Here is a 25276-nt window from a genome sequence, read left to right as displayed (position 1 = left end):
CTGACTCCTCATCCACAAAAAAATTCCTGCCAGGGTTGCCGCATTGGCCAACCTGTCACTTGCCTGGTATACAAGAATGTACCTTTTTGCTGGAGCTCAGACCAGCACATAGTTTTGGCAACTGACACCTCACATTATGGCGTTGGTGCAGTCCTAGTCCACCGATATCCTGACAGATCTGAATGACCTGTTTCTTTCACCTCTCGGTCTCACAGTCTGACCCAGCAGTGATACTCTTAGGTAGCCTCATTGTCTGTCAGGTAGTTCAGTTTGTTCAACAGGGATGGCCACATAAACCACTAGAGGCTCTTGCCACAGTCTATGCTGTCCAGAAATTTCATGTTTCTTTGTATGGCTCAAATTTTCACCTTATTGACCATAAACCCTGGGTTTCCTTGGTCAACCCTCACACTTCCTTGCATGACAAAGCAGCACGCTGCCTCCAATGCTGGGCACTGTTCTTGTCTTGATAGAATTACAAAATCCATTTTTGACCTATGTCCAAATGTGCCAATGTGAACACCTTGTTCCACCTTCATGTGTGTTCTGATCTCAACTTTGATTGCCTTGCTTCCATCTTCATACTGAAACACAGGCCGCAATTGAGGGTTTCGCAATTATGAGCTCGCACTTAGCAGCTGCCGTTACCACCAACTTGGTTCTCCGCCAGGTGGTTCAGTTTGTTTAACAGGGCTAGCCAGATAAATCACTAGCTAAACTTTGGACTCCCTGTGCAAATATTTTTCCTTATGTACTGCCTCTCTATTTTTTGCAATATTTGTTACTGTCCATGGAAGACCTCTCCCCCAGAGTAGACATTCATCCAGCATTACAGCACGAGGGTCTGTGCCTACTCCACCAGGGCCATTGGGGAGTTTCACGAACTCAACTGTTAGCTAGGAGACATATGTTTTGGCCACAGACTGAAGGCTCATGAACAGTGTGCCCAACAACAGGCAGCTAGGCAGCTTCCAGAGCACTTCTGTCCCCCTGGCCCACTCCACATCAATCATGAGAATGCATTCATGTTGCCTTGTACCTTAGTTTCCGATAATGGGACCAGTTCATTTCTGATATTTTTTAATTATTCTCTTCCCGTCATGGTGTTCATCATGTTATGGCTATGCCATTCCATATTCAATCAAATGGCAGGGCAGAATCACTAGTCCAAATGTGCCAGTCCCAAATGAAAAAGTTTGTTGTGGATTCTTTGCTGGATGATGGGTCTCTATTTTGTGAGTATCTGTCACTTCACGCCAACAGGGAAGCAGAGCCCGGCTGAATTGCTTCACGACCAGCAGGCACGCATACACCTCCACCTTCTGCAACCTGTGTTGCACCTGCCATGATGGGGTTCATCTGGCCGTTTCACAATGGGATTGTTGGTGTGGGCACGAGGTTTTGGTTGCTGTCCCAAATGGATTATGGCCACTGTTGTCTGCCACCGGGGTTGCCATCTTTGTGACATTCATACAGGCGACAGGCTGGTGGCGCATCAGTTTGATCAGTTGCGCTCCCCTTGCTGGCGCAATCCTGTCACTGCAGCCAACCCTGCCCCCCTCCACATTGAGCCCATCATCGCCTGCTATGGCTGCGTCCTCCATTTGCAGCATTCTGGGGTTCCAGCACTCTGGTGCTGGGCACTGAACCATCTCTGGTGCGTTGCATCAGCCTCCTGTTCCGGTTGAGCTGCCTCCACCAGTTCCCTTGCTATCATCACCTCAGCCATCATCACAGATGGGTCCAGTCCCATCTCCTCCACCGTCGGACCTGCCTGCTGATCACGATGCAGAAATGGCGATAGCACCCTCCTCCTTGGTGTTGTCGTCGGGCACCACATCCAGCCCTATGCTGCAGTGCCACCCAGGCACATCGTAGCACCCTTGTGGTCGGCACTGGCTGCCGCAGCTCTGCATCCAATGGATGTGTCTCTTGTTGGGCCACTGATGTCTCCTCCATTGCCTGGGCACCCTCTTTGCATGAGGGAGAAGTGTGCTATATCCTGAGACTAGAATGTGTTGTGAGAGTGAGTGCACTGAGTGTAGTGTCATCACTTGTGTGTACTTACATTAATAACCAACTTTATTGGTGAAGGCCAGCCACTAGAGGTCACCTGTAGAAAGCATGCGCATGGCACAGTTTCTGCTGCACTGTCCACCGGCAACTTGTGCCTATATACATATGTTCTTTTAGTTTGTATTGCTCACATCAGTTGTTCTGTGTATCACTTATGTTGCACCTTCTGTATAATTCTTTGGTCTTGTTACATGTGGAGCCACGCAAGAGTTATTTCTGTTGTTGTTCAGAGCTTTACGAATAAAGCTATATTTGTGTTACTTGGATCAGTTTCATGTATTATTTACTTATTGCAGATTGTATCTTTGATACTGATTTTGTGTGGGAGGTGGATAGAATAACCGACTTCCCCAGGTGTAGATTTTTGATGCAGGTAGAGGGCTATGAGGTCACAACAAAATTAATTAAGTCACCACTTAGGTACTATAAACTTTATTGAAAATTAGAAGTATGTATGGTAGGTGCCAAGTATGGGCCACCACAAGAGATAGGCAGCACATGTTCCATGAATTTGACGCAAGTAATTGTCAACAAGATAGCGTAATATAGTAGCCTTACCATGCAGAGTTGAGATTCTTATTGCTGCAGTATACTCATGTATTTGAAGAAAACTTGGAATCACGAAAAATTTTGTTTGCAAGTTGCAAGTGAAGTTTCATTGACCATTTTGTTTAAACCATAAAGCATAGCACTGGATAAAAGCTCAGCAGTTGACAAGAAATAAAACAATACCTCGACTCAGGTGTCACTGAGCTGTCCACCATTGATGAAAGACATTATGCAATACATATATACATATTCTGGTAGATATAGGTATTTGTTTGACTGTTGGTCATATGTTTGAATTGTTGTAAAGGGAATTACGTTAACAAACAATCAGTAAAATTGATAGTGATTCAATAGTATGTAAAGTGCTAACTATTTGCGTAAATCACATTCACCATAAGCATGTTAAAACAACAACAAACACATACAAGCACAAAGATGGAAAAATATTAATATGGCAATGTCCTGGAAATTTACAGTTTTTATCTGTAAAAATGGATAATTATTTCTGTTCAAGAATTCCTCTTTGGTACAAAAGAAGTTGTTAACGAGAAACATCTGTTTCTTAGATAAGTACGAAACTAGGTATGAGATGCACTATATATTCTATAAAAACTTACCTTCTCTAATAGAATATTATGACTGAAAAAATCAAATTTCTTTAATAACTCACACAGGCTCCCAACTGCTGATATCATTTAAAGATTTTATTATGTGCTCAGTAAATGTATAAATAACTAACTCAGTAGTGTGGCCATTCTGGAACCAAAATTGTGATTGGCTAAGTATTTAATTACTACGTGCGTGTATTACAATCTGGAGTACACTAACTTTTCAAAAATTTTTCGAAATTGTGTAAGGAGTGACGCTGGATTGTAGTTATTGACATCTGAAGAGTCATCCTTCTTATAGAGGAGCCTAACAACGCCCTACAAAAGCGATTAAGAACATGACATATGACAGGGTCACAACTTTTTAGTATCGTGTTAGCGATAGTGTCCACCCAACTCTGGCACCCCAAATGAATTTTTACTGTTTAGACTAGAGGTAGTGAACCTTTTTTACCTATCACTCACTTTTATATCTCTGGTAGTAGTAAAATTTTCTAACCGCCCACCAGTTCCATAGTAATGGTGATTTATAAAGTAGGGAAGTAAATTTATACAGCAGGGTTAAAGCATGTAATAATATATCCTTACCAAATACTTCACATCAAAATTTTATGAAAACACAATGAAAATGTTTCAAAACACTTACCACCTATGGACAGACGGGACCATGTTGATTAACTCTGGTTTAGAATCATGAAAATCTCCCTTATTTCAGGTGGGGATGGGAGACTAATTTTTATTACACTGAATGTCCTCCATATGGCTTCTTCAGTGAATTGTTTTATTGTATTTTCTGAATTATTTGCACAAAATTTTATCTACTTTTTTAAAGTAGTAATTAAAAATATCTGCTACAGCATTTACAATGCTTCTATTCAGCTCAGCAGAAAGAATATCATTTTCTATAGCTTCTTTAACTGCCTCTCTTTTGACAATATTCCATGTTGATTTTATTTTACTATCTGATATGTCAATTTCAGATGATTATGAGCAAACTCCTGTATTTTTTAAAAAAACGTTTCTTAATATTTTACAGTATATACAGTTTATAATATAGAAGTATGTTTGGATTATTACTTGTTGTGGCTCTTTTGTACAAGTCCTTTTCTCATTGTGAAGGGATTCTAATATCCGTAGTGTTCACAAGTTTCTTTAATGACTTCCCATTAATACAGATAATTATATTTTCAGGACAGTTACTTTCAAAAATGGATACAAACTCTTTCATAACACAGAGGGGATTTTAATTTATAATGTATATGGATGATTCCAACAAGGAGTTGTGTGTTTCACCACTAAATGACAATGGCATCATTTTCACAGCAGTGGGGGGACTTTAATTCATCATATTTCAGCCAATTTGCACAAAATATTTTTATGTTATGCACAGAAACCTTTCTTGTGAATCAATCATTTCTATTTGTGGAAACCATATCAAAATCACTGCAGTGGTTCCTGAGATTAGCCAAATACACTGAGGCGACAAAAGTCAGGGCAAACCTCCTAATATCATTTCGAACTTCCTTTTGCCTGGTGTATGCAGCAACTTGATGTCGCACAGACTCAACAAGTCACTAAAAGTTCCTGCAGAAATAATGTGCCATGTTGCGTCTACAGCTGTCCATAATCGCAGAAGTACTGCTGGTTCAGGTTTCTGTGCACAAACTGACCTTGCTGTCGTGTCTCATAAATGTGCATTGGGATTCACGTCAGGCAATCTGACCAGGCCATGGTCATCTAAGGTCCAAACAATATGGGCACAAGCCCAGGAGAGGCACTGCAGGTGATGCTGTGCTGTTACCAAAGGCATTCATGCAGGTTGTCTGCTGTCATAGCCCATTACTACCAAATTTTACCACACTGTCCTAATTGATATTCACTGTATGCCCCACATTAATTCCTGTGGTAAAATCAGGGAGTGTTGCTTGTCTGTTAGCACTGACAACTCTACAAAAACATGCTGTTGTTAAGTGTAGGCCATCAGCCACTGTGTTATCCATGGTGAGAGGTAATGCCTGAAATTTTGTATTCTTGGCACACTCTTGTCACTGTGGAGCTTGGAATATTGAATTCCCTAACAATATCTGAAATGTAATGTATCATGGATCTAGCTCCAATGCCCATTCGCCAGTCAAAGTGCTGTGTATCTACATATTAACAAAACATTAATACTTACACTGCTTTCATCTTCTCCAAATTTGTTTGTAGCCTTGATTTTATATTGGCCTGTGTCACCATGTTGGCCAGATGGAATTTTAAGGGTAAATGTAGTCTCTTTTAATCCATCTCCAATGTCTTTTGTTGCAGCAGTAAATATGTGCCTCTCATCTTCTGTTACTTTTTCTCCATTATGGAACCTACAATAATGGAAAATCCAATTTAGAAAACCACTGTAACTTGAGTTTCCCAAGTCCCTACAATGATGTGTGACAAAGTATTTTTACTACCTCCATTTTATGTCCAGTGACTAATTTTTAAAAATTAAATTTTAATAATATTAACATTCCCATTATTAAACTGTAATGGAGACACTGAGGTTCATCATGTGCTCATTCGATTGATATTTTTGTCAGTAGCTATTCCTTACAACTTAAACCTCATGTAATAAAGACAAGAAAATTTTTTTAAAAAATTGATATTATGGGTTATGAAAAGGTACCTCATTCATAAATGGGAAAATAGAGAAAAATTACTACGTTGCACAGTGTACCGGTATCTGCCGTATGCCACACTGCAGCTTGCAGAATACAGACTTAGAGAGAGAGAGAGAGAGAGAGAGAGAGAGAGAGAGAGAGAGAGAGAGAGAGAGAGAGGATGTGATCATTTAAATATGTTCAGTATATTAAGTAAATTCAGTTTTAGTTTAGCTGCACTGTTTTCATGTAGAGGTGAATACAGCCTGAAGCACAGAGAATCAACAATTTGTAAAGTTTTAATAAACTATATTATCTCACTTTTCTGTGAAGGCACCTTATGTTTACATTGTGCGCTACATTTGCAGTAGTTACTTATTTTCTGCCTCAAGATAGATATATTTGGAAAGTATGTTCATAAAAAGATGAGTATTAATTTATCTGAACATTGAATATTCTTTTCCAGCTAAAAATTTGAAAAGGTTTTGTTGAATAGTAGGTTATACTGCCAAATATTATATGCATGCAATCTCTGATAATATGTGGTTTTATTTGGATAACCATGAATGGCCTGAAACTATTTTGTCAGTGACTTCAACTCCTGTTCTCCTTTGAACTAACTTTATGAGAAGGGGAAATTTACTTTTATTGTGTTAACTGGTTTTTGGGTTACAAGGCCATCTTCAGACATTGGTTAAGTAAAAAGGGGGAATTTATTTTCAACATAAACTCAGTTTTATAAAAATTATTTTATTGTATTTTTCCGTCTTTGGTCACACACATTATGTCATAACTGGAGTTGACATCTTAAAAAACCATCATTAGATTGTCTCTTTCAAAATAATGAATTATACAATATTAAGAAATTTACTTAATAATGCAAACTAACATCTGTATACACCTAATTGTAACTGAACCATGTAACTGACTGTAGACATTAGTCTAGGCTGTATGCCTATGCCAGAGACATATTAAATTGTATGGCCTAAAGAAAGCACCATGACTGTCTTGTGAATAAAAGTCTTGTGTGTGTGTGTGTGTGTTAAAACCAGGACAATAGGATTAGTAAAATGCAAAAAAACTAAATTATAAACTCAAATCAACATCTGTATACACCTAATTGTAACTGAAACATATAACTGACTATAGACATTAGTTTGCATTTGCAAGTCAAATTAAATATGTTCAGTATATTAAGTAAACTCAGTTTTAGTTTAGCTGCACTATTTTCACGTAGATATTGTGCTAAAGAAGTGAATACAACTTGAAGCACAGAGAAAATATAAAAATGAATGAACATGGCAATTACTGAATCATTCACAAATGTTTACTACCTATTAACAATATCTTAATAAATACTCTCATTGCATTATTCTGTGAAATGCTATTAGTGAAACTGATATATATGTTTTAAAATCTCTACACTGTCGCACAGACACCAGTTTATTCAAATGTATTGAAACTAAAATCTATGATCTTCAGTATGACAATTTACTTAAATAGTTCAACTTCAGGTGTATTTAATTTTTCTCATCACAATTTTCCAAAGTTTACATCTTTTTGTTCCAGTAGCACACACAACTGTAGCTTGTAGTAACCTTGTAATACTCTGACCTATAATTAAACATAAAACACACTGACCTGCAAATAGAATTATTCTATCAATTGATTTGGTGAATAATCAAATGTTGGTGGTGTTTCTCATTAATATAATAAATGTTTTACTAGTGTCTTCATTCTTCAAGGGTCTCCAAGTATTTAACTGTTTGGACAGGTAAGAATCACATGATTTTTGACAACATACTGTGCCACAATGATCAATGTGATAACACTCATTGACATACAATATGTGTTCACATATTTCCATAATGTGTATCAACCACAATGGTGATAAACCCATTATCAAGACCTGTTACTCAATTTCATTCTTCTATATTGCTAATTTTCAAGTCACGGGATGTGTTTACTGGCTACATTACAAGCCTTCCAATACACATCTCGAGTAAATGATGACTGTCATTCACGATACACTGTTGGTTCATCTGGGCCAATGGTTCCCAACAGGTGGTCCATGGACCCCCAGGGGTCCGCAAGCTATGCCAGAGGGGGTCCGCAAGATGCTATTAGAATAAAAAATATATTTCATATGATAACAGATTTTTTGTTTTGACAGCTTCCTGCATGAGCAGAGCTTTAGCGAATGCTAACTTCTGTGTCTAGCGTCTTCCTAGAGCCAACTGACACTAGCACACTCTAGCGCTAAACTAGAATTAGATAGAGGCAAATAGTTCTGCTGTATGCTGTTAGAGTACGCTTGCTGCCTCTTTGCAGCTGATTTTTCAATAATGAATATGTAAATGTTTTTTCTAAGTACCAGAAATAGAAAACGTATAAAAAGACTCTTAATTTGGCTTTTTTAGGACCTTGATACTGTGATAAGACAAGGTACCAATCATGCTCGATGAGAGGGTCCTCAAGAAAATATTGTTGGGAACCCCTGATCTGGGCAGTCTGTTGTTCAACAGTTGCATGTACATTTGCCCATATACAGCTTCGCAGCCATTGTTCACCCCTATCATCTATGGACCAATGTGCACCATAGTCGTCCCAGCACTAGCTTTGGATAGCACTATTTTTCCATGCACAATACACTTTAACTATGGCAGCACGCAAACAGTTTATGAACTATGCCATTTTGGAAATGCTTCCACCCTTGACCCAGCAGCCAACAACCATACCCTTTTGGACGTCAGATAAACTGATCTCTTTCTGCATGATGACAATTACTGCACTGTTTTCCATGTCCCCCAAACACACTTTACATACCCTTCACTACCATCTGTGAGTGGTTATTGCGTGTTAAAGTCAAACACAGGTGGTGGTCACATTAATGAGACTGGACTGCATCTCAGCTAGCATAGTCACTCATCTGTCTAGTGAGACTAACTTTATGTATTGGGTTCTTTTTCAGTTTTTTGTCAAATTATTTATCGTCTTGCAAATGAGGAACACAAACTTCAAATGTCACTAATTCAAGAGTGATATTTCTCATATTACATTAAGTTTGTTGTTTTGTTCCCTTCATCAGGCATGCTTTTTAACCTGTTATTAAACTGTTCTATGATATCTTCTTTAATGTAAAGTTTTTTTGACTTATTTGAGTCAATAACTAGACTGAATGTAACTTAACACTGTGCATAAAGGCCTGCCACTGCAACAGTTGGCACTTAAGTAATAAAATAAAGTAATAGATTATGTACTATACTGCCAATCACCAAAAAATACAATGAAATTGAGCTAATTATTAAAGCTATGTGAAACAATAAAAAAAATGAAATTAAATGATCATGTGGCATTATCAGCTGGGAGGTCCCACCCAGCGAAGTTTGGCCGCCGGGCTGCAAGTCTTATTTCAGGTGATGCCACATTGGGCGACTTGCGTGTCAGTGATGATATGAAATGAAATGATCGTATGGCATTGTTGGTCTGGAGGCCCCATTTGGGAAGTTCGGCCGCCGTATTGCAAGTTGTTTTTAGTTGACGCCATTTCGGCGAGTTGTGAGCCAATGATAATGAAAATGATGATAAAGGACACACAACACCCAGTCCCCTGCTGGGAATCAAACCCGGGCCCCCTGCGTTGTAGGCGGTAACACTACCGGTACACTACGGAGGTGGACATCAGTGATGATGAAATGAGGACAACACAACACCCAGCCCACAAGTGGAGAAAATCTCCAACCTGGCTGGGAATTGAACCCGGGCCTGCTGCATGGTAGACAAACACTTTACCATTCAGCTAAGCGGGCATACTTGTGAAACAATGGTTTATTAAAATTACGACCATTAAACTGGAAGCTCTCCAAAATGGGTAATGATGAAATTAAACAGTTATCAAGACAACAAGGGGCACATCAAATATGTATTTGCAAATAATTAAAACTCTAGATTTTAAAATGGAGCTTGCTTCCTTAAGTCTCTTTCATACTTCTTTGGCATAGTTCACCAAGACTGAGTTAATAGGTCTTCCTCACCATCACAAATCATAAATTCTGTATGTTTTTAGATGAGATGGGTTACAAAAATTACAGAAATTCTAAGACATTCTGCAAAGACTCTGGTATACATGAGAGACAATACCACAATAAATATGTGTAAAGACACAATGTACCTTGAAGGCTGGTGTCCAAAACACAACATATTTCCAAACATTGTACACAAACTTCATTTTATTTGACCATCAAATGAGAAAAATACTGACTTCACAAAGGAACATAAGTTTGAAGGATCACACCTACTCTCTATGAGTCTTGTGGGGTGCAAGGAAAGAAAAAATCCTGGATTTTTCCAGGATATCTCGGCTAAAAAATACACTTTTAAGTAACAGTAGATTTTCCCTTGGAACTGTAAAACTTATCAGTCCATTGAATGTTAACATTTTGCACACTTGCACTTTAGGAAATGGGAGAAAAATGACAATCCAGAAAGACCTTTGATGTGCAGCAACATATATGCTGCATATTTTCGTATTACAAAAGTCAAAATTAGAATTCCACCAAACACAGCATGTTAGATTCTGGAGTATTGAAATCAAGATTGCCCTTTTGTAAGCCAATCATACATAATGTCACATGATCTCCCCAGATGACAGCAGATATTCAGAGGATAGGACATGTGATGTACTCAGCCAATAGCAAGATCACTGTTAAGTAGTGTGAATAAACAAAGAGGAAAAGTTAATGGTTTACATTGTTATGCATAGTGTAGCTACAGAAAAGCTAAGCTTTTACATATAATATTGGTCTTGAAGATTAGTAAGCTACAAGGGAACCTAAGCTTTCACATGCAATACTGATCCTTTTCTTTTTGCATGTGTTGCACTTTAAGATACATCCCACAAATGTGCCAGTAAACTTTAAAATAATGACATAAATGTCTGGTCTTTGGGCTCAAAAGTCTTCTGAGCGGCTGGTCCTCACAGTGTGAAGTGCTAAACAAGAGCCAAATGCTCTGTGATTTAAGAAATTCATCCCACATTCTCACACGTAACATAATTCATCTCACATAAAACAAAATTTACTTTGAAAGCCACTCTTCTCGAACCACCATTCACAATAGTTTACTGAGACCTGTTAGAAATAGGTCCATTTCTGCAGTTGCCAGAGAGCGCCAGAAAACAGGCGTTATTGTGAATGCACAGCTGGGATGATGTAGGAAGCCTGTATGTTCATATATATGTCACCGTGAATGACCGAAATTGGACAATGTCGACTTTCACCGGTGAATGTCAACAGATACAAAATACGTTGGTGAAAGAACGAATATTTCATTACATTGTTGTACATTCGGACCCTCTCTGGTGTGTGTCGACAATCACAGATATGCTCTGGTGGAGGTCCAAAACAGTAGAGTCAAAAAACAAGCGACTGGCTCTCTCCTGCCAAATCCTTTGTTCTGCTTGGAGTCAATCAGTTTTGTCAGTCTTATGCAAGCTTTGATAAAGCGAGCAACGTTTTCTTAATTTTTTTTCTGATACCCTAATTAATACTAAATGGATACTGCAGTAAAGCGTGATCTTTTTCCTTAAAAGTTAAATGCATTAATTGCGGGTAAACAAGGAGACAATTGTTTTTATTTTTCTCAAGAAAAGTATTCCAAAATACTTTCTGAAGTGGTTTCTGCTAAAATTAAATGCAACACACCTTTGGATTGCAGACGATTAAAACATTTTGATGTTTTAAAAATTAATAATGAAAAGAAGTTAATTTTACCATTAAAACCAGGGGAAGCGAACATACAGTATTATGTTACCAATGAAGAATTGTACAGTATACTATATGAAACTCACATCAGAATAGGCCATGGAGGAAGAACACATATGCTTGAAGAGTTGCAAGTTAAATACAAAAATATCAAATATTAAGTTGTAATGTTGTATTTCAATTTATGCAAACAGTGTCAAATGAAACACAGTGCACCTAAGAAAGGTATTGTTGTGAAGCCAATGGTTAGTTCTGAATTGAACTCAAGATGTCAAGTTGATCTGATAGACCTGCAGTCAAACAGAGATGGCGAATATAAGTTCATAATAGTGTATCAAGATCATTTAACTAAGTTTGTCCAGCTATGACCTTTGAAAACTAAAAGAGCTGAAGAAGTAGTGCATCACATTCTTTCATGCACCAGCAATATTTCAATCAGATAATGGTAGAGAATTTAGTAATCAAGTCATATCCGAAATATGCGCTATGTGGAAAGATGTTAAAATAGTTCATGGAAAGCCTCATCACAGTCAAACACAAGGCTCAGTTGAAAGGGCCAATCAGGATATACAGAATATGCTAACTGCATGGATGAACAATATCGATACAAATAAATGGTCAGATGGTTTATCCTTTGTTCAATTTGCCAAGAACACTACATACCACGGAGGAATATGCCAAAGTCCTTATGAAAACATGTCTGGTGTTAAAGCAAAAAGAGGCATAGCATCATCTTTTTTGCCTGGCATACAAATTGCAAATATTGAAACTGAAGAACAACTCGAAGAAATTGCCAATACTTCTGAAACTGAAGAAGAGCTTGAAGAAACTGTTAATGCTTATAAAAAAATTTGAGCAGTTGTCATACCAAAAACCATTTTCCAAAGAAAAATATTGAAGAAGACCTACAACCTACAATGTCTTCACATCAAATTCTGTCTGAAAAACACGAGTTGATTTCTACAAAAAGAGCGGCCACAAAAGAAAATTTTCTACTGGAAGCAACAAAGATGTTACAAACCTCACAAAAACAACTTCCTTCTGCTCAGATTGGTGATAATGTACGAATACAAGTCCCTGATGTCGAGCGTGGTCGTACAGAAAGCCAAAATGTGTTAGCAGTTGTTGTTGAAATAGAAGACTCTGACTTCTATAAACTGGCAAATAAAAATGGTACCTTCAAGCAGCTTTACACACCTAATTGATAAAAGCCAAATTCCTTTAGCAAAGTGACAAAAATAATTTCATTGTTCTGCATGGTGATTAATGCCTAACTGCCAAAAATGTGGAAATAAAATCAGAACACTGAAACTAATAATATATTTTTGCCTTCCGTAATTATGTGAATGTATTTTAATTCACTTGATAGCTCCTAGCCACAGAAATATGTTTTATTTTCATTTGATGTGGGAGCCATAAATGAAGAGGAAACATCAAAATCACTAAACATACACATGGGTCTATCCCTCTCCCCACTGCAACTCGAAAAACTCCGTCGTGCAAGAACGAATCTGGCAGCTAGAGCATGCCAAAAAAATTTTGCTCTTTAGCATCTGGCTGCTTGCTGCTACTACCGATACACCTAACAGCCACACTTCAATTAGTAGGGAATGGGAGAAGATACTGCTCATACACAAATCAACTGTGCATGTGCCTCAGCGCACTGGCAACTGCTCAAATGAACCTAATGTAAACAGTTCTGATGTAACGCTCATAGAAACCAGTTTATTGCTGCAAAGTATTGCATAGTCTTCGTCCTAAGGCCTTTGACACATTTTGCTGTTGGCAGACTCTAGTGGGTGCACCATGTTTTGTTGTTGTAAATGGTGCATTGCCTTTGCAACTGAAGTTTTATTTTGTGTTTTTTTCTCTTGTTTATGTTTTATTGCTGCAGTAATATTCTGCAGTAGTGGGATACAGTAATATCCCTTGTTAGAGTATCAGTTTTTACCAGTCAAAATTACAAAAATTTAACTGAAAACTACAATAATGAAAAATTAAATTCCCATTTCTTTTTTTTTTCTTTTTTTTTCTTTGCTTTCTCCCGGATGAAAAAATTTGCAGGTTTTTTCCAGCTGTCCTGGGGCATATAAACCATGTTGCCAACAGAACTTGAAGATATGAAGTTACTAGCAGTGGGAAATCCTACGCTACCTTAAAGAGAAGATCAGAACAAAAATATATCAGCTATGCCAGAGAAGCTGGTTGCATCTGACAGAGGGTTAAGTGACTTTTAAATTGAATTGTAAATAATATAATACTGATTCTTCTGATGCACCACTGGACCACATTTTGATCCATATTAAGAGTGTCTCATCCTAGTCTCTAGAAGCTATTCAAGTGTAACAAAGATTATTATATTTTTAATAGCTCAGCCTTCTTATGCCTTGTAAGCAAATCACTCACTGAATGACAAACAAATGCTACCACTTAGTGGGTAACTCGTTTTAGAGAAATGATGGTCTTAAAAACTGAATTTCGGTTTAAATGAAAATATTATCCATAGCAACTCTGCTTAACACTATTCCTTTCATCATTAAATACTGTAGTTTGAGAAAGAACAGTTTCATACTTTTTCTAAGTATAAAAGTGGAAATTACCAGGTCACTGTTGGTACAGGATCACCTATAAATACACATGTTAGTTCAGAGTCTTCATTCTTGCACACTGCTACATCTTTGAGTGGAATCTTAATCTTTGGCTTTCGGAATTCATTCACAGCTGAAAAAATTAAGACACAGACAGTTTTAATTTATGTGATTACAAGTTTTATAAACCACATAAAAATAACCTCACTGAAAAATGAAAGGAATTAATAGCATATTGACCTGTAATCTATTACACAAAGAAGTTTACAGGTATATCATAAAGTACTCAAATATTGAATAAAAGGCTTTCTTAAAATCAAATAGTGGTATGAATTTTAAAATGGGTAACATTCTATAAGCAATATCGTTTAACCAGATCATTGTTGTCTGATAAAGAAAATATTTAGTTCATCTCGTAATGGAAATATTCCAAAACTCAATACTTAAGATATAGAATAAACTAAGCCAGAAAGTGGTCATGACATTATTCATGTATTAAGTAATGTATGGGTAAAGGAACAACCTGTTGAGTAGCAGAAGCAGGAGGCATACACAAAACTTGCCTCTTTTTTTCTACACAATCCTCCAAACTTCTCAGCCATCTATCCCCTGGTCTTCCCCTTGGTTGTTTCCTTTGCATCTCCATTTTGTGTATCTTCTTGGGAATCCACTTGTTTTCTGTACTCTTTAAGTACCCATACCATCTTAGCCTTGATGTTTCTACTCTGCTCTGCCTGTGTTACTCTTTCGGTAAATCCTTTTATCTTTCATCCCTCATCCTATGTTTTCTTGTTACTCCAACCTGCTTCTGTGGAACTACATTTCACATGCCTGTAATTTTCTTACATATCTTTTCTTTATTAACCATGTTTCGGGTGCATAGGTGAATACTGGAATGTATAACTTCTATATATTACTTATTTGCTTGAATTCAGATGCCTCTGTTCCAAACCTAGCTTCTAACATTTCACAGGAGTGCTCCTGCCTGCCTGCCACATTCACTGATCTCTTTCTCATTTCTTCCATTTCCCTCTGCCACACTTCTCAAGCACTTGATACTTTCCATCTTCTTCAACAGTTCACCTCCAATCCTTACTCCACTAGTTGGTCTATCTTTCTTTATAGGTGCACTGGATGATTTCACATTTGTTGACATTTAAATTTCATTCCGTACTGTCTCACAGTTCCTTCCAAAGCATCCACCTGTTCCTGAATCTCCTCCTCCCTATTTTCCAAGATCATCAAGGAGGAGGAGAAGATTATTGTTTAACTTCCCACTGACAATGAGGTCATTAGAGATGGAGCACAAGCTCGGACTGGGGAAGGAAACAGGCAGTGCCCTTTTAAAGTAACCATCGCAGCATTTACGTGAAGTGATTTAGGGAAATCATGGAAAAATTAAATCACGCTGGACACAGGTTTGAACTGTCATCCTCCTGAATGCAATTCCAGTGTGCTAACTATTGTGCCTCCTACCTCAGTCCAGATTGTCACCAAGTCATCCACGAATGCTTTGCTTTTGTCTTATCTTCCTCAGTTTTTTCTGCTGCATTAGTCATCTGCCACCCAAGACCATAATGAAAAAGAGAGGTGATAATGCACTGCCCAGTTGGAAACCACTTGTTTTTTTTGCTTGAACCAACCCATCCTTTCATTTCCCACTTTCACACAGGTCATGCTTCCACAGTACATCTCCTCCACTCTGTTTATTGTCTCTTTTTCCACTCCCTTCTTTTCTAGTGCTTTTCAGACCTTGCTTCTACAGACACTATCAAATGCCTTCTCTGTATTGAGAATGGCCATCATAAGGTCTTTCACAAATCTGTAGTAGTACTGCAAATATGAGGTCAACAGTTAACCTCCTATGTCTGAAGCCACTCTGTTACTCTCTCAATTTGTTCTTGATCCTTGTTCAGATTCTGCTCATCAGGATCTTTTCATATACCTTGGCACAGTATGGTATCAGTGTGACTCCCCTGTAGTTTCTACAATCCTACCTACTCCCTTTCTTGAATGTAGGGACAATATGTACCCTTCCAATCTTCTGGAGTCTTCTTCTGATTCCACACCACCCTCGTCACAGGATACAGCCACTGTTTCCCACGTCCCCTGCTGGCTTTGCCATTTCAACACTTACTTCATCCATACCTGGCACCTTCCCTCCTTCCATCTTGTCCAGTGCCATTTCCATTTCTTTCCATGTCAGTTGCTACCCCCACCCTCCTGAGATTACTTCTACTTCCTGTAGTCTGTTATCCACATCTCCAAGTCCATTTAGATTTAGCAAATACTCAAAGTACGCCTTCCACACATCTTCAGGATCTCTTTGTTATTAACCTCATTACCATTTCTATCCATCATGTTTGCTCTAACAAACCCCTCCTCTTACTTCTGACCATTCCACGTAGCACTTTCTTACTTCCTCTGCTATTTTCCTCCATCAAACTCTCTAATTCCACCATGGTACCTCCTTCCACTGTTTTTTGCCCCTTGTCCTTCCACATACAGCTACTGCAGCTTCTACCATAGCATTTTCAAATTGTCCACATTCTTCTTCTCCTTTTTTTGGTTTATCCTTTGCTAACCTTTCCCTTGTAATCTTCTAGTATTCTTCTTTGATTTCCTATTCCTTGAGTTTCCATATTCTAATTTTCCTCTACTGGTTTTCTGTTTTCTCCCATTTCTTTGTGGTTCTTGTACTCATCACCAAAGATTTCTGCACTAGATTCCTGCTGTGCCATGTTACTTTGTGGCACTCTTTCTTCGAGTAACCTATCACTAAACCATTTTTCTTGAAGAATTCTAGCAGTCTCTTTCTTTCTTCATTTCTACTTCCCCATCCTCCATCTCCCAGTACATTTTCATACCCTTGTCCTTCACTCACTACTTCTGCGTTCAAGGCTACCACGTTTATTATCCTTCGTTCATTTAATTGCGTTTGTAGTTCTTCCTCAAAGTCCTCCATCTCTTGAAATGTACAGCCCAATTTAGGAGCATACACCAGAACCACCTCTATATTTCTTCACATTGTCATTATTCTGACTTTCATCAGCCCATCGCTTATCCTCTGTAACTATTCTTTTAGACCATCCCACATCAATTATGGAATTGTTGAATAAATGAAGATATGATCAGAGGAGTTGGTGGGGAAGGTGTGGGTGAGGGGGAGGGGGAGGAGGGGAAGAGAAAAAGAAAGAGAGAGAGATGGAAAAGTAAGAGAAGATGGTGTCAATGATGAGTGTCATTAACTTTATTTACTTCAGTTGCACTCATAGTTGTGGCCTGTTATATAGCAAACATATTGCAGTGAAAACAAAGTGCAGTTATCACCTTGGATATCTTCAAATAAAAATCAATAGTACCAGAATGTACACAAGACAAAATATACTAATCCATCAAGATAATAAAATGAAAATTATAATCACCAAGTAAAATTAACAAAAGGAATAATGACTATGTAAAAAAGAATGCTGACATTACAGCATTTTTATTTACACTGCAATCTAGTATAATGAATGTTACAATTGTTTATATTTCCTGGGGCTATCAGAAATTAATATGACACTATGAACATATTTCACTGACCTAAGTCTCACATTATGTTCGACAAGCTAATAGGTAAGGAATGGCAACAGACTACTTCATTTTTGTGGATGATGATGTGCGACTGTAACAAACAGAGCATGTGCAGGACCTCTTGCAATGAGAGGATATTCGGCAAATGGACTGGCCTGCTAGTTCTCCGAATTAAATCCCATCAAGCATGTGTGAGGTGCATTGGGGAAATGCACTGCAGCATGCCCACATGCACCAATGACCATCCAACAGTTGTCAACTGCACTGGTGGATGGATGGACCACCCTACCACAAGGACACCTTACCAGCCCTGTGGCCAGCTTGAGAGCACATTACAGAGCATGCACTGGCATTTGTAGTGATCGCACAGCATATTAATAATGATCTACCACCATTTCTAACGTCCAGAAGACCACGATGAATTGCAGTGACTTCTGTGTAATTATTGTCTTTGAAAAAAAGTGTCAATGAGTACTTCTTCCAGTTACTTTGTATACTATCTGTAGCATTTCTTCTGTGCATGGTCCAAGTTTCATTGAGCTATGTTGTTTGGTAGTGCCACACCATGCAAAAGTTGATTTCATCCTTAAGTTTTATGTCTCTTTGTGTGTGTGTGTGTGTGTGTGTGTGTGTGTGTGTGTGTGTGTGTGTGTGTGTGTGTGCAGAAGACTATAACGAGAATTCTGAAGCTTGTGACTAGATATGGCAAGTGTTTAAATGAAGGTGGTGATTATGCGGAGAAGTGGAAGAAGCTTTACATATGTAACTGAGCTGTTTTTCCAATAAATACACTTTTTTTCGCTTTATATAACTAAAAAGTCTTTATTTTCTGGATGAACCTCTTATATATGTTTTATACCCCCACATGAACTATGGATATTGCCAAGGTGGGGTGGCTTGTGTGCCTCAGTGGGACAGTCTGTTTTGTAGGTACAATCATAACAGAGGGATGTCTATGGAGGGTCCAGACAAACATGTCACTCCTGAAAAGCAGTCAGTCTTTTCAGTAGCTGCAATGGCAACAGTCTGGATGATGGACTGATCTGACCATGTAGCACTAGCCAACCTGGCATTGCTGTGCTGGTACTGCAGATGACTGAAAGCAAGGGTAAACTACAGCCACAGTCTTTCCCAGGGCATGCTGCTCTATGGTAGGTTTGTATGATAAGGGTGTCCTCTTGGGTAAAAAATTATGGGGGTAAAATAGCTCCCTAATTCAGATTTCTGAGCAGGGACTACCATATTTACTCGAATCTAAGCTGCACTTTTTTTCCGGTTTTTGTAATCCAAAAAGCTGCCTGCGGCTTAGAATCGAGTGCAGAGCAAGTGGAAGTTCTGAAAAATGTTGGTAGGTGCCGCCACAACTAACTTCTGCCGCCGAATATATGTAGCGCTACACAGGCATGCTTTGTAGGCACAAAGATAAATACTGGCTCAAAAACCTTCGCGTCAGTAAATAAAATAAAAAAATAAAATAAAAAAAAGGTGAAAGACGAGCTTTTTTTTTCTCCGCCCCGAGTTTCGACCACTGCATTTTCATACATTATCCAACGAAGTAAATACAAATTCCGTATTGTTCATCTTCGGATGTAGCAGAATTTCAATGTACTACGAAAATCGGACATGCAAGACTGTTTGGGATGGTTGTCAATATGGCCAACTCTACTTTCTGAATTTTTTCCTACCTGTGAGAAGAGATGGTTGCTAACAGGAACCTGATGAAATGTGAATCACATGCAGTATTCTCTTCACCATAAGAATAATACGAATATCAAAATTTTGCCATGTATTCTTTCATGTTTGCTGCTATCTCATTTAAATCCTGTCTGCCTAATAAACTACGAAACTAGAGTGAGACAACACAGCAAACACGGAAGAATATACATATCATGTAATGTTTATATTCGTATTATTCTTATGCCTAATAGTGATACAGTCAGAAATGAAGCACGGCAACTGACTAGATTTTTAATTCTAAGATGACTCTAATTTCTGTGCAGAATTTGATGTACTAAAGAAGTGGCCGCTAAGATTTTCAAACAGAGAAACATTTTCGCCTAACTCTCGTTCAGAACATGTTCTATCATACGCAGTCTATTATTTGGTACTTGTTGATCATTATCAAAGAAAGCAGCAGTGTAAGTAACAACAAATAGCAGTCTCTTGCCATTGTTTCGCTAATGAGACGATTACTCTCTTTTCTTTTAATTGTAAACGGTGGTAGCGTGCACAAAAGCAAGCCATGCCGCGAGCGGCGACAGGCCGTAAACACGCACTATCAGAATGCAACAAACAATGCGTGACACAGTACAGTAATGCATTTTCAGCTTAGAGTGACGTAAACACCTATAACAAAGAAAACAGCACTTATCAGATCAAAGCAAAATAAGCAATCGATTCAAACCAGACGAAGCACGTGAAAAAGGAAGGGTACCCATATAAATACGGACGGAGCTTCTGATGCATAGCAATGGCTACCTGGTAAAGCTTAACTACTAAGCTTACGACTCGAACCAAACTACTGTAGCTGTATCGTCATTCATTCGACCTAAATTGTGTCTCATATTACAATGGACCAACTTTGTTTCGATTTGGAGGTGCGGCCTAAAACTTTACTCTCCCCTTGAATTTCGAGTCTCAAATTTCCGGTGCGGCTTAGATTCGGGAAATTTTATTTCCTTTATTTCGAGTCTCAATTTTCAGGTGCAGCTTAGATTCGAGTGTGGCTTAGATTCGAGTAAATACGGTACTCAGCAGCATATCATCACCATGAAAAACAAAACTGGCATTCTATGGGTTGGTGCATGTAATGTCACAACCCCTAGTCAGATAGCTAGGTGAGAAAGTTTAAAAAAAGGAAATGGATAGATTGGAGTTATATATGGTGAAATAGTTAAGGGGGATGGTAGGAAGAACAGAGCTTCTGGTCAGATGAGTACAGGGTTATCAACAAAAAATTTAATAGGGATAATGCAGGAGTAGGTCTAATAATGAATAAGAAAATAGAAAATCTAGGTAATATGCAATGAACAGCACAGTGAACACTCTGTTGGAGCCAAAATACACACAAAGCCAATACTGTAGTGATTAGAGAATTTCTGTGTAAATTCTAGAACCACTCAACCTTCTACCACTTCAAACACATGAAATTATGGATATGAGTGTGGGATGATAGAATCCTACCTACTGCTCATCACATGTTTGTGTGTGCAGGTTTAAAATCAATCGCGGGAAGAAAGAAGACGCGGTGGTCGGACGGCACCGACAAGTACCTTGGGCAGTCCATAGAGTGTGTAAGGAAGAACCATGGAGTTTATATGCAGCTCTGTGCTTATTGTGTCATTGACTATTGTTATTAAAACAAGAACAGTTGAAAAAAAGTACTCTTGTAGACTCTTGATGCAACCTTGTTGGAGGAATGGCTCATTTTATGATTCATGATGAGAAAGGTCATGGTATCCAAACCAACTTTCTTTTAACTGTAACTCAATTTGTTTCTAATATCCGACTGTACAAGATATGTGCAGGAAGTTACATATTCATGTGGAAAGCGAAATTTTTATTGTGTACGGAGGTCAAATACGTCGTTAGTTGACAAAAAGTAAAGTTTGTATGTCTACTTATTTCATAAGTAGAAAGAGTCTAAAAATTCCCATACCTAGTGTTATTCGGCGGAGAAGAATTCAAGAGGGTTTCCAGCAGCTGGCTATTCAGTAATGAAGAGTGGCTGCAAATTCCAAGTAAATCATCTCGTAAAGAAGTGGAAGGTGGTTTGGAGGAATAAGCCGATATAACCCAGATCCACACTCACACTTTAAGTCATCCGAATATTGGAATACCCACCACAATGCTACAAGTTTATATGCCAACAAGACATAGATTGCGGAAACAGATTTTGAACTGTAAGATGTTTTCAGGAGCAGATGTGGACTCTGATAATAATTTACTGCTTATTAACTGCAGGTAAAAACTGAAGAAATTGTGAAGATGTAGTAAATTGAGGAGACAAGATCTGGATATGTTGAAAGAATCTGACATTACTGAGAGTTTCAAAGGGAACTTTAGGCATCATTTGGGTGAAAAAGTTGAAAGGAAGACACTAAAAGATGAATGGGTCATTTTGAGAGATGAAATAGTGAAGTAAACACAGGGTCAAATATGTAAAAATATAAGAGCTCGTACACATCCTTGGAAATCATAGCATACACTGAACTTAACTAACAAAAGGAGAAGATATAAAAATGGAACAAATGTAGTAGGAACAATGAAATACAGGAATCTACAAAATTTGATTGACAGAAAGTGCAAAATGGTTAAGCAGTAATGGCTAGACGGCAAATGCATGGCTGTAGAAGCATGTATAACTAAGGAAAAGATAGACCACCTACAGGAAAATTAAAGATATCTTTGGAGAAAAGAGAAGCTGCATTACGAATATCTAGAGCTCAGATGTAAAGCAATAATAAGCATAGAAGGAAGAGCTGAAAGGTGGAAGGAATATATAGAGGGACTATACAAGGGAAATGGACTTGAAAGTTATATTATAGAAAGAGAAGAATTTGACAGATCTTGAAGATTTGATTCAAAGTAAGGCCTCTGGAGTACATAAAATTCCCACAGAATTAATGACATCCTTGAGAGATCCAGCCATGACAAAATTATTCCACCTGGTGTGCAAGAAATATGAATGAGTGAGGTATTCTCAGACTTCAACAAGACCGTAACAGAATGTAATAATTCAAATGCCAAAAATGACAAATTCTGACAGTTGCAAATGTTATCAAACTATCAATTTAATAAGTCAAGGTTGCACAATATTGAGATGAATTATTTACAAAGGAATGGACAAACTGACAGGTGCCTGACCTTGAAGAAGAGCAATTCAATTTGGATTTTGAAGAAATGTAGTAACGTGAGACAATACTGGTCCTACAAATCACCTGAGAAGATAGGTTAATGCCAGACAAACTTATATTTATAATATTTGCAGATTGACAGAAAGCTTTGGACAATGCTGAATGGATACACCTTTTGAAATTCTGAAGACAACAGGAATAAAATACAGAAGGCAAAAAGTTGTTTACAATTTGTGTAGAAATGATATTGCAGTTACAGAGAGTTGAAAGACATGAAAGGCAATAAGTAGCTGAGCAGGGAGTGAGACCACATTGAAGCCTATCCATGATGTTATTCAATCTGTACATTAGTAAATCAGAAATTTGAAAAGGTAATTAAAATTAAGGGACAAGAGATAAAAACTTTGTGGTTTGCCAATGGAGCTCTAATTATAAGAGCAGCTGACTGGAATTAATAGTGTCCTGAAAGGAGATAATATGATGAACATCAAAAAAAGTAAAACAAGGGTTAATGGAAAGTAGTCAAATTCAATTAGGTGTCACTGTGGGAATGGGATTAGGAAATGAGACACTAAAAGTAGTTGACAAGCTTTTTATTTGGACAGTAAAATAAATTTTTGGAAAAAAAAACAAGGTGGCTGTTCAAAAACTGAATCTTGAGGCTCATCAAACATCCTATCTTCTTAAACTCTGGGTAAAATGGAAATAAATAGAGTCCTTTCTGTTGCCCAAGGACTTAGCAACAAAGTCTTTGAACAGTATTCAAGGGTCTCTCTCATTTACAGTCATTTTTGATTCAGAGTTGGATTTGAACAAGGACAGATGAGGAAAATCTTACAGGAATACTCGGAACTTTCTTCATCTGTAGGTATGGTATTCTCAAACTGTTTCATTGGACCCAATTTAATATGTAGAAGTGGCAACATAATTTTTTTCTGCTTCACAAGGTTTCTGGGAAAAAAAGAAGAAAATTCAAAGATCTTGTCATAATATTTATGAGGTATACTAACCAGTGAACCACTGCTGCCAAAATTTCAACTTTGTATTATTATTGATTGAAATAATGTATAAAACAGTACTGCAACTAACATCCATTTGATTCTTCTTACTATGTTCACCCCTTGGTCTCACTCTACAGTTTTTAGCCCCCCACTCCTATCACCCACTTCCCTCCAGTACCAATTGTATCCTATCAACTGATCTCTACTTTTTGTCAAATTTTGCCGTAAATTCCCTTTCTTCCCACTTCGATACAGCACCTCCTTATTAGTTATGTGATTTACCAATTTAATCTTGAGCATTCTGCCAAATAGAGAGGATATAAAATGTAGACTGGCACTTGAAAGAAGAGCATTTCTGAACAACTGGAATTTATTAAGACTAAACATAAATTTAAAAGTTACGAAGTCTTTTCTGGAGGTATTTATCTGGAGTGTGACATTGTTTGGAAGTGAAATGTGGACAACAAGCAGTTCAGACAAGGAGAAACAAGAAGTCTTTGCAATGTGGTACTATATAAGAATGCTCAATGGCACAATTTGACCAAAAGTAGAGATTGGTTGATAGGATACAGTTGGTATTGGAGGTAAGTGGGGGATGGGGGTGGTGGGCTAAAAATTATAGAGTGAGACCAAGGGATGAACACAGTAAGCAGATACAAATGGATGTAGGTTGCAGTACTTATACGGAGATTAAGGGGCTGGTGCAGTATAGACTAGCATAGAGTGCTGCATCAACTCAGTCTTCAGACTGAAAAGCACAACAACATGTTTTATATAATATTTCAATCAATAATAATACAAAGTTGAAATTTTGGTAGCAGTGGTTCACTGGTTAGTATACATCATAAATATTATGACAAGATCTGTGAATTTTCTTCTTTTTTCCCAAAAACCTTGTGAAACAGAAAAAATTATATTACTGCTTTTACATATAAAATTGGGCCAGTGAAACAGTTTGAAAATACCTTACCTAAAGATGAAGAAAGTTCCAAGTATCCCTGTAAGATGTTTTCTCATCTGTCCTTGTTCAAATCCAACTCTGAATCAAAAATGACTGTAAATGAGAGAGACCCTTGAATACTGTTCAAAGACTTTGTTGCTAAGTCCTTGGGCAGCTAAAAGGACCCAATTTTATTTCCATTTTACCCAAGATGCTGGAAAAGTTAAAGAAGATAGGATGCTTGATGAGCCACAAGATTCAATTTTTGAGCAACCACCTTGGCTTTTTTCCAAAAATTGGGTGCTGTCAGTGAAGAACACAGTAAATACAGGGTGTTTCAAAATGAATATACCGGTTTCATCACTTTGTAGGATTTATTATATTCAACTAACAACTATAAATTGTACATCAAATGAAAGAGCAACTCAAACAGTTTTGTTTGTATATCTTTGCAGAAAGGGAAGAGTATGGAATAACTAAGAGTAACTGAAGAACGCATTGAACGAGTGAGATTCTTTGACGTGGAGACACAACACACCCCTTCGGAAGGCTACTCATGAATTAGCAATTCCAGTGAGTCTGTGTGGGAACTTTTAATGAGATGCTTAAACTACATCATTACCATTTTCAGTTCTTACAAGTTCTAAAGCCTATAGATTATAGCTTACATGACAACTTTTCAAATGA

At 37.8% G+C, this 25276-nt stretch overlaps 1 protein-coding gene across 4 annotated transcripts in view; it reads right to left on the bottom strand.

Annotated features, from left to right (window-relative positions):
• The window catches only part of LOC126236930 (obscurin), a 681004-nt gene that overhangs the window by 279856 nt on the left and 375872 nt on the right, over positions 1-25276 (bottom strand). For all 4 annotated transcript variants that reach the window (XM_049946608.1, XM_049946610.1, XM_049946611.1 and 1 more), the window contains 2 exons: positions 14229-14349; positions 5410-5590 (listed from right to left, as the gene is read on the bottom strand). In XM_049946608.1, coding sequence (XP_049802565.1) covers positions 5410-5590; positions 14229-14349 — 302 coding nt within the window. The remainder of the gene's footprint in view (positions 1-5409; positions 5591-14228; positions 14350-25276) is intronic.

Source organism: Schistocerca nitens, chromosome 2 (genome assembly GCF_023898315.1).
Source record: "Schistocerca nitens isolate TAMUIC-IGC-003100 chromosome 2, iqSchNite1.1, whole genome shotgun sequence".
In the NCBI taxonomy this organism is placed as follows: Eukaryota; Metazoa; Arthropoda; class Insecta; order Orthoptera; family Acrididae; genus Schistocerca; species Schistocerca nitens.
The sequence above is the reverse complement of the archived record's forward strand: the minus strand, read 5'-3'. Positions and strand labels throughout refer to the sequence as shown.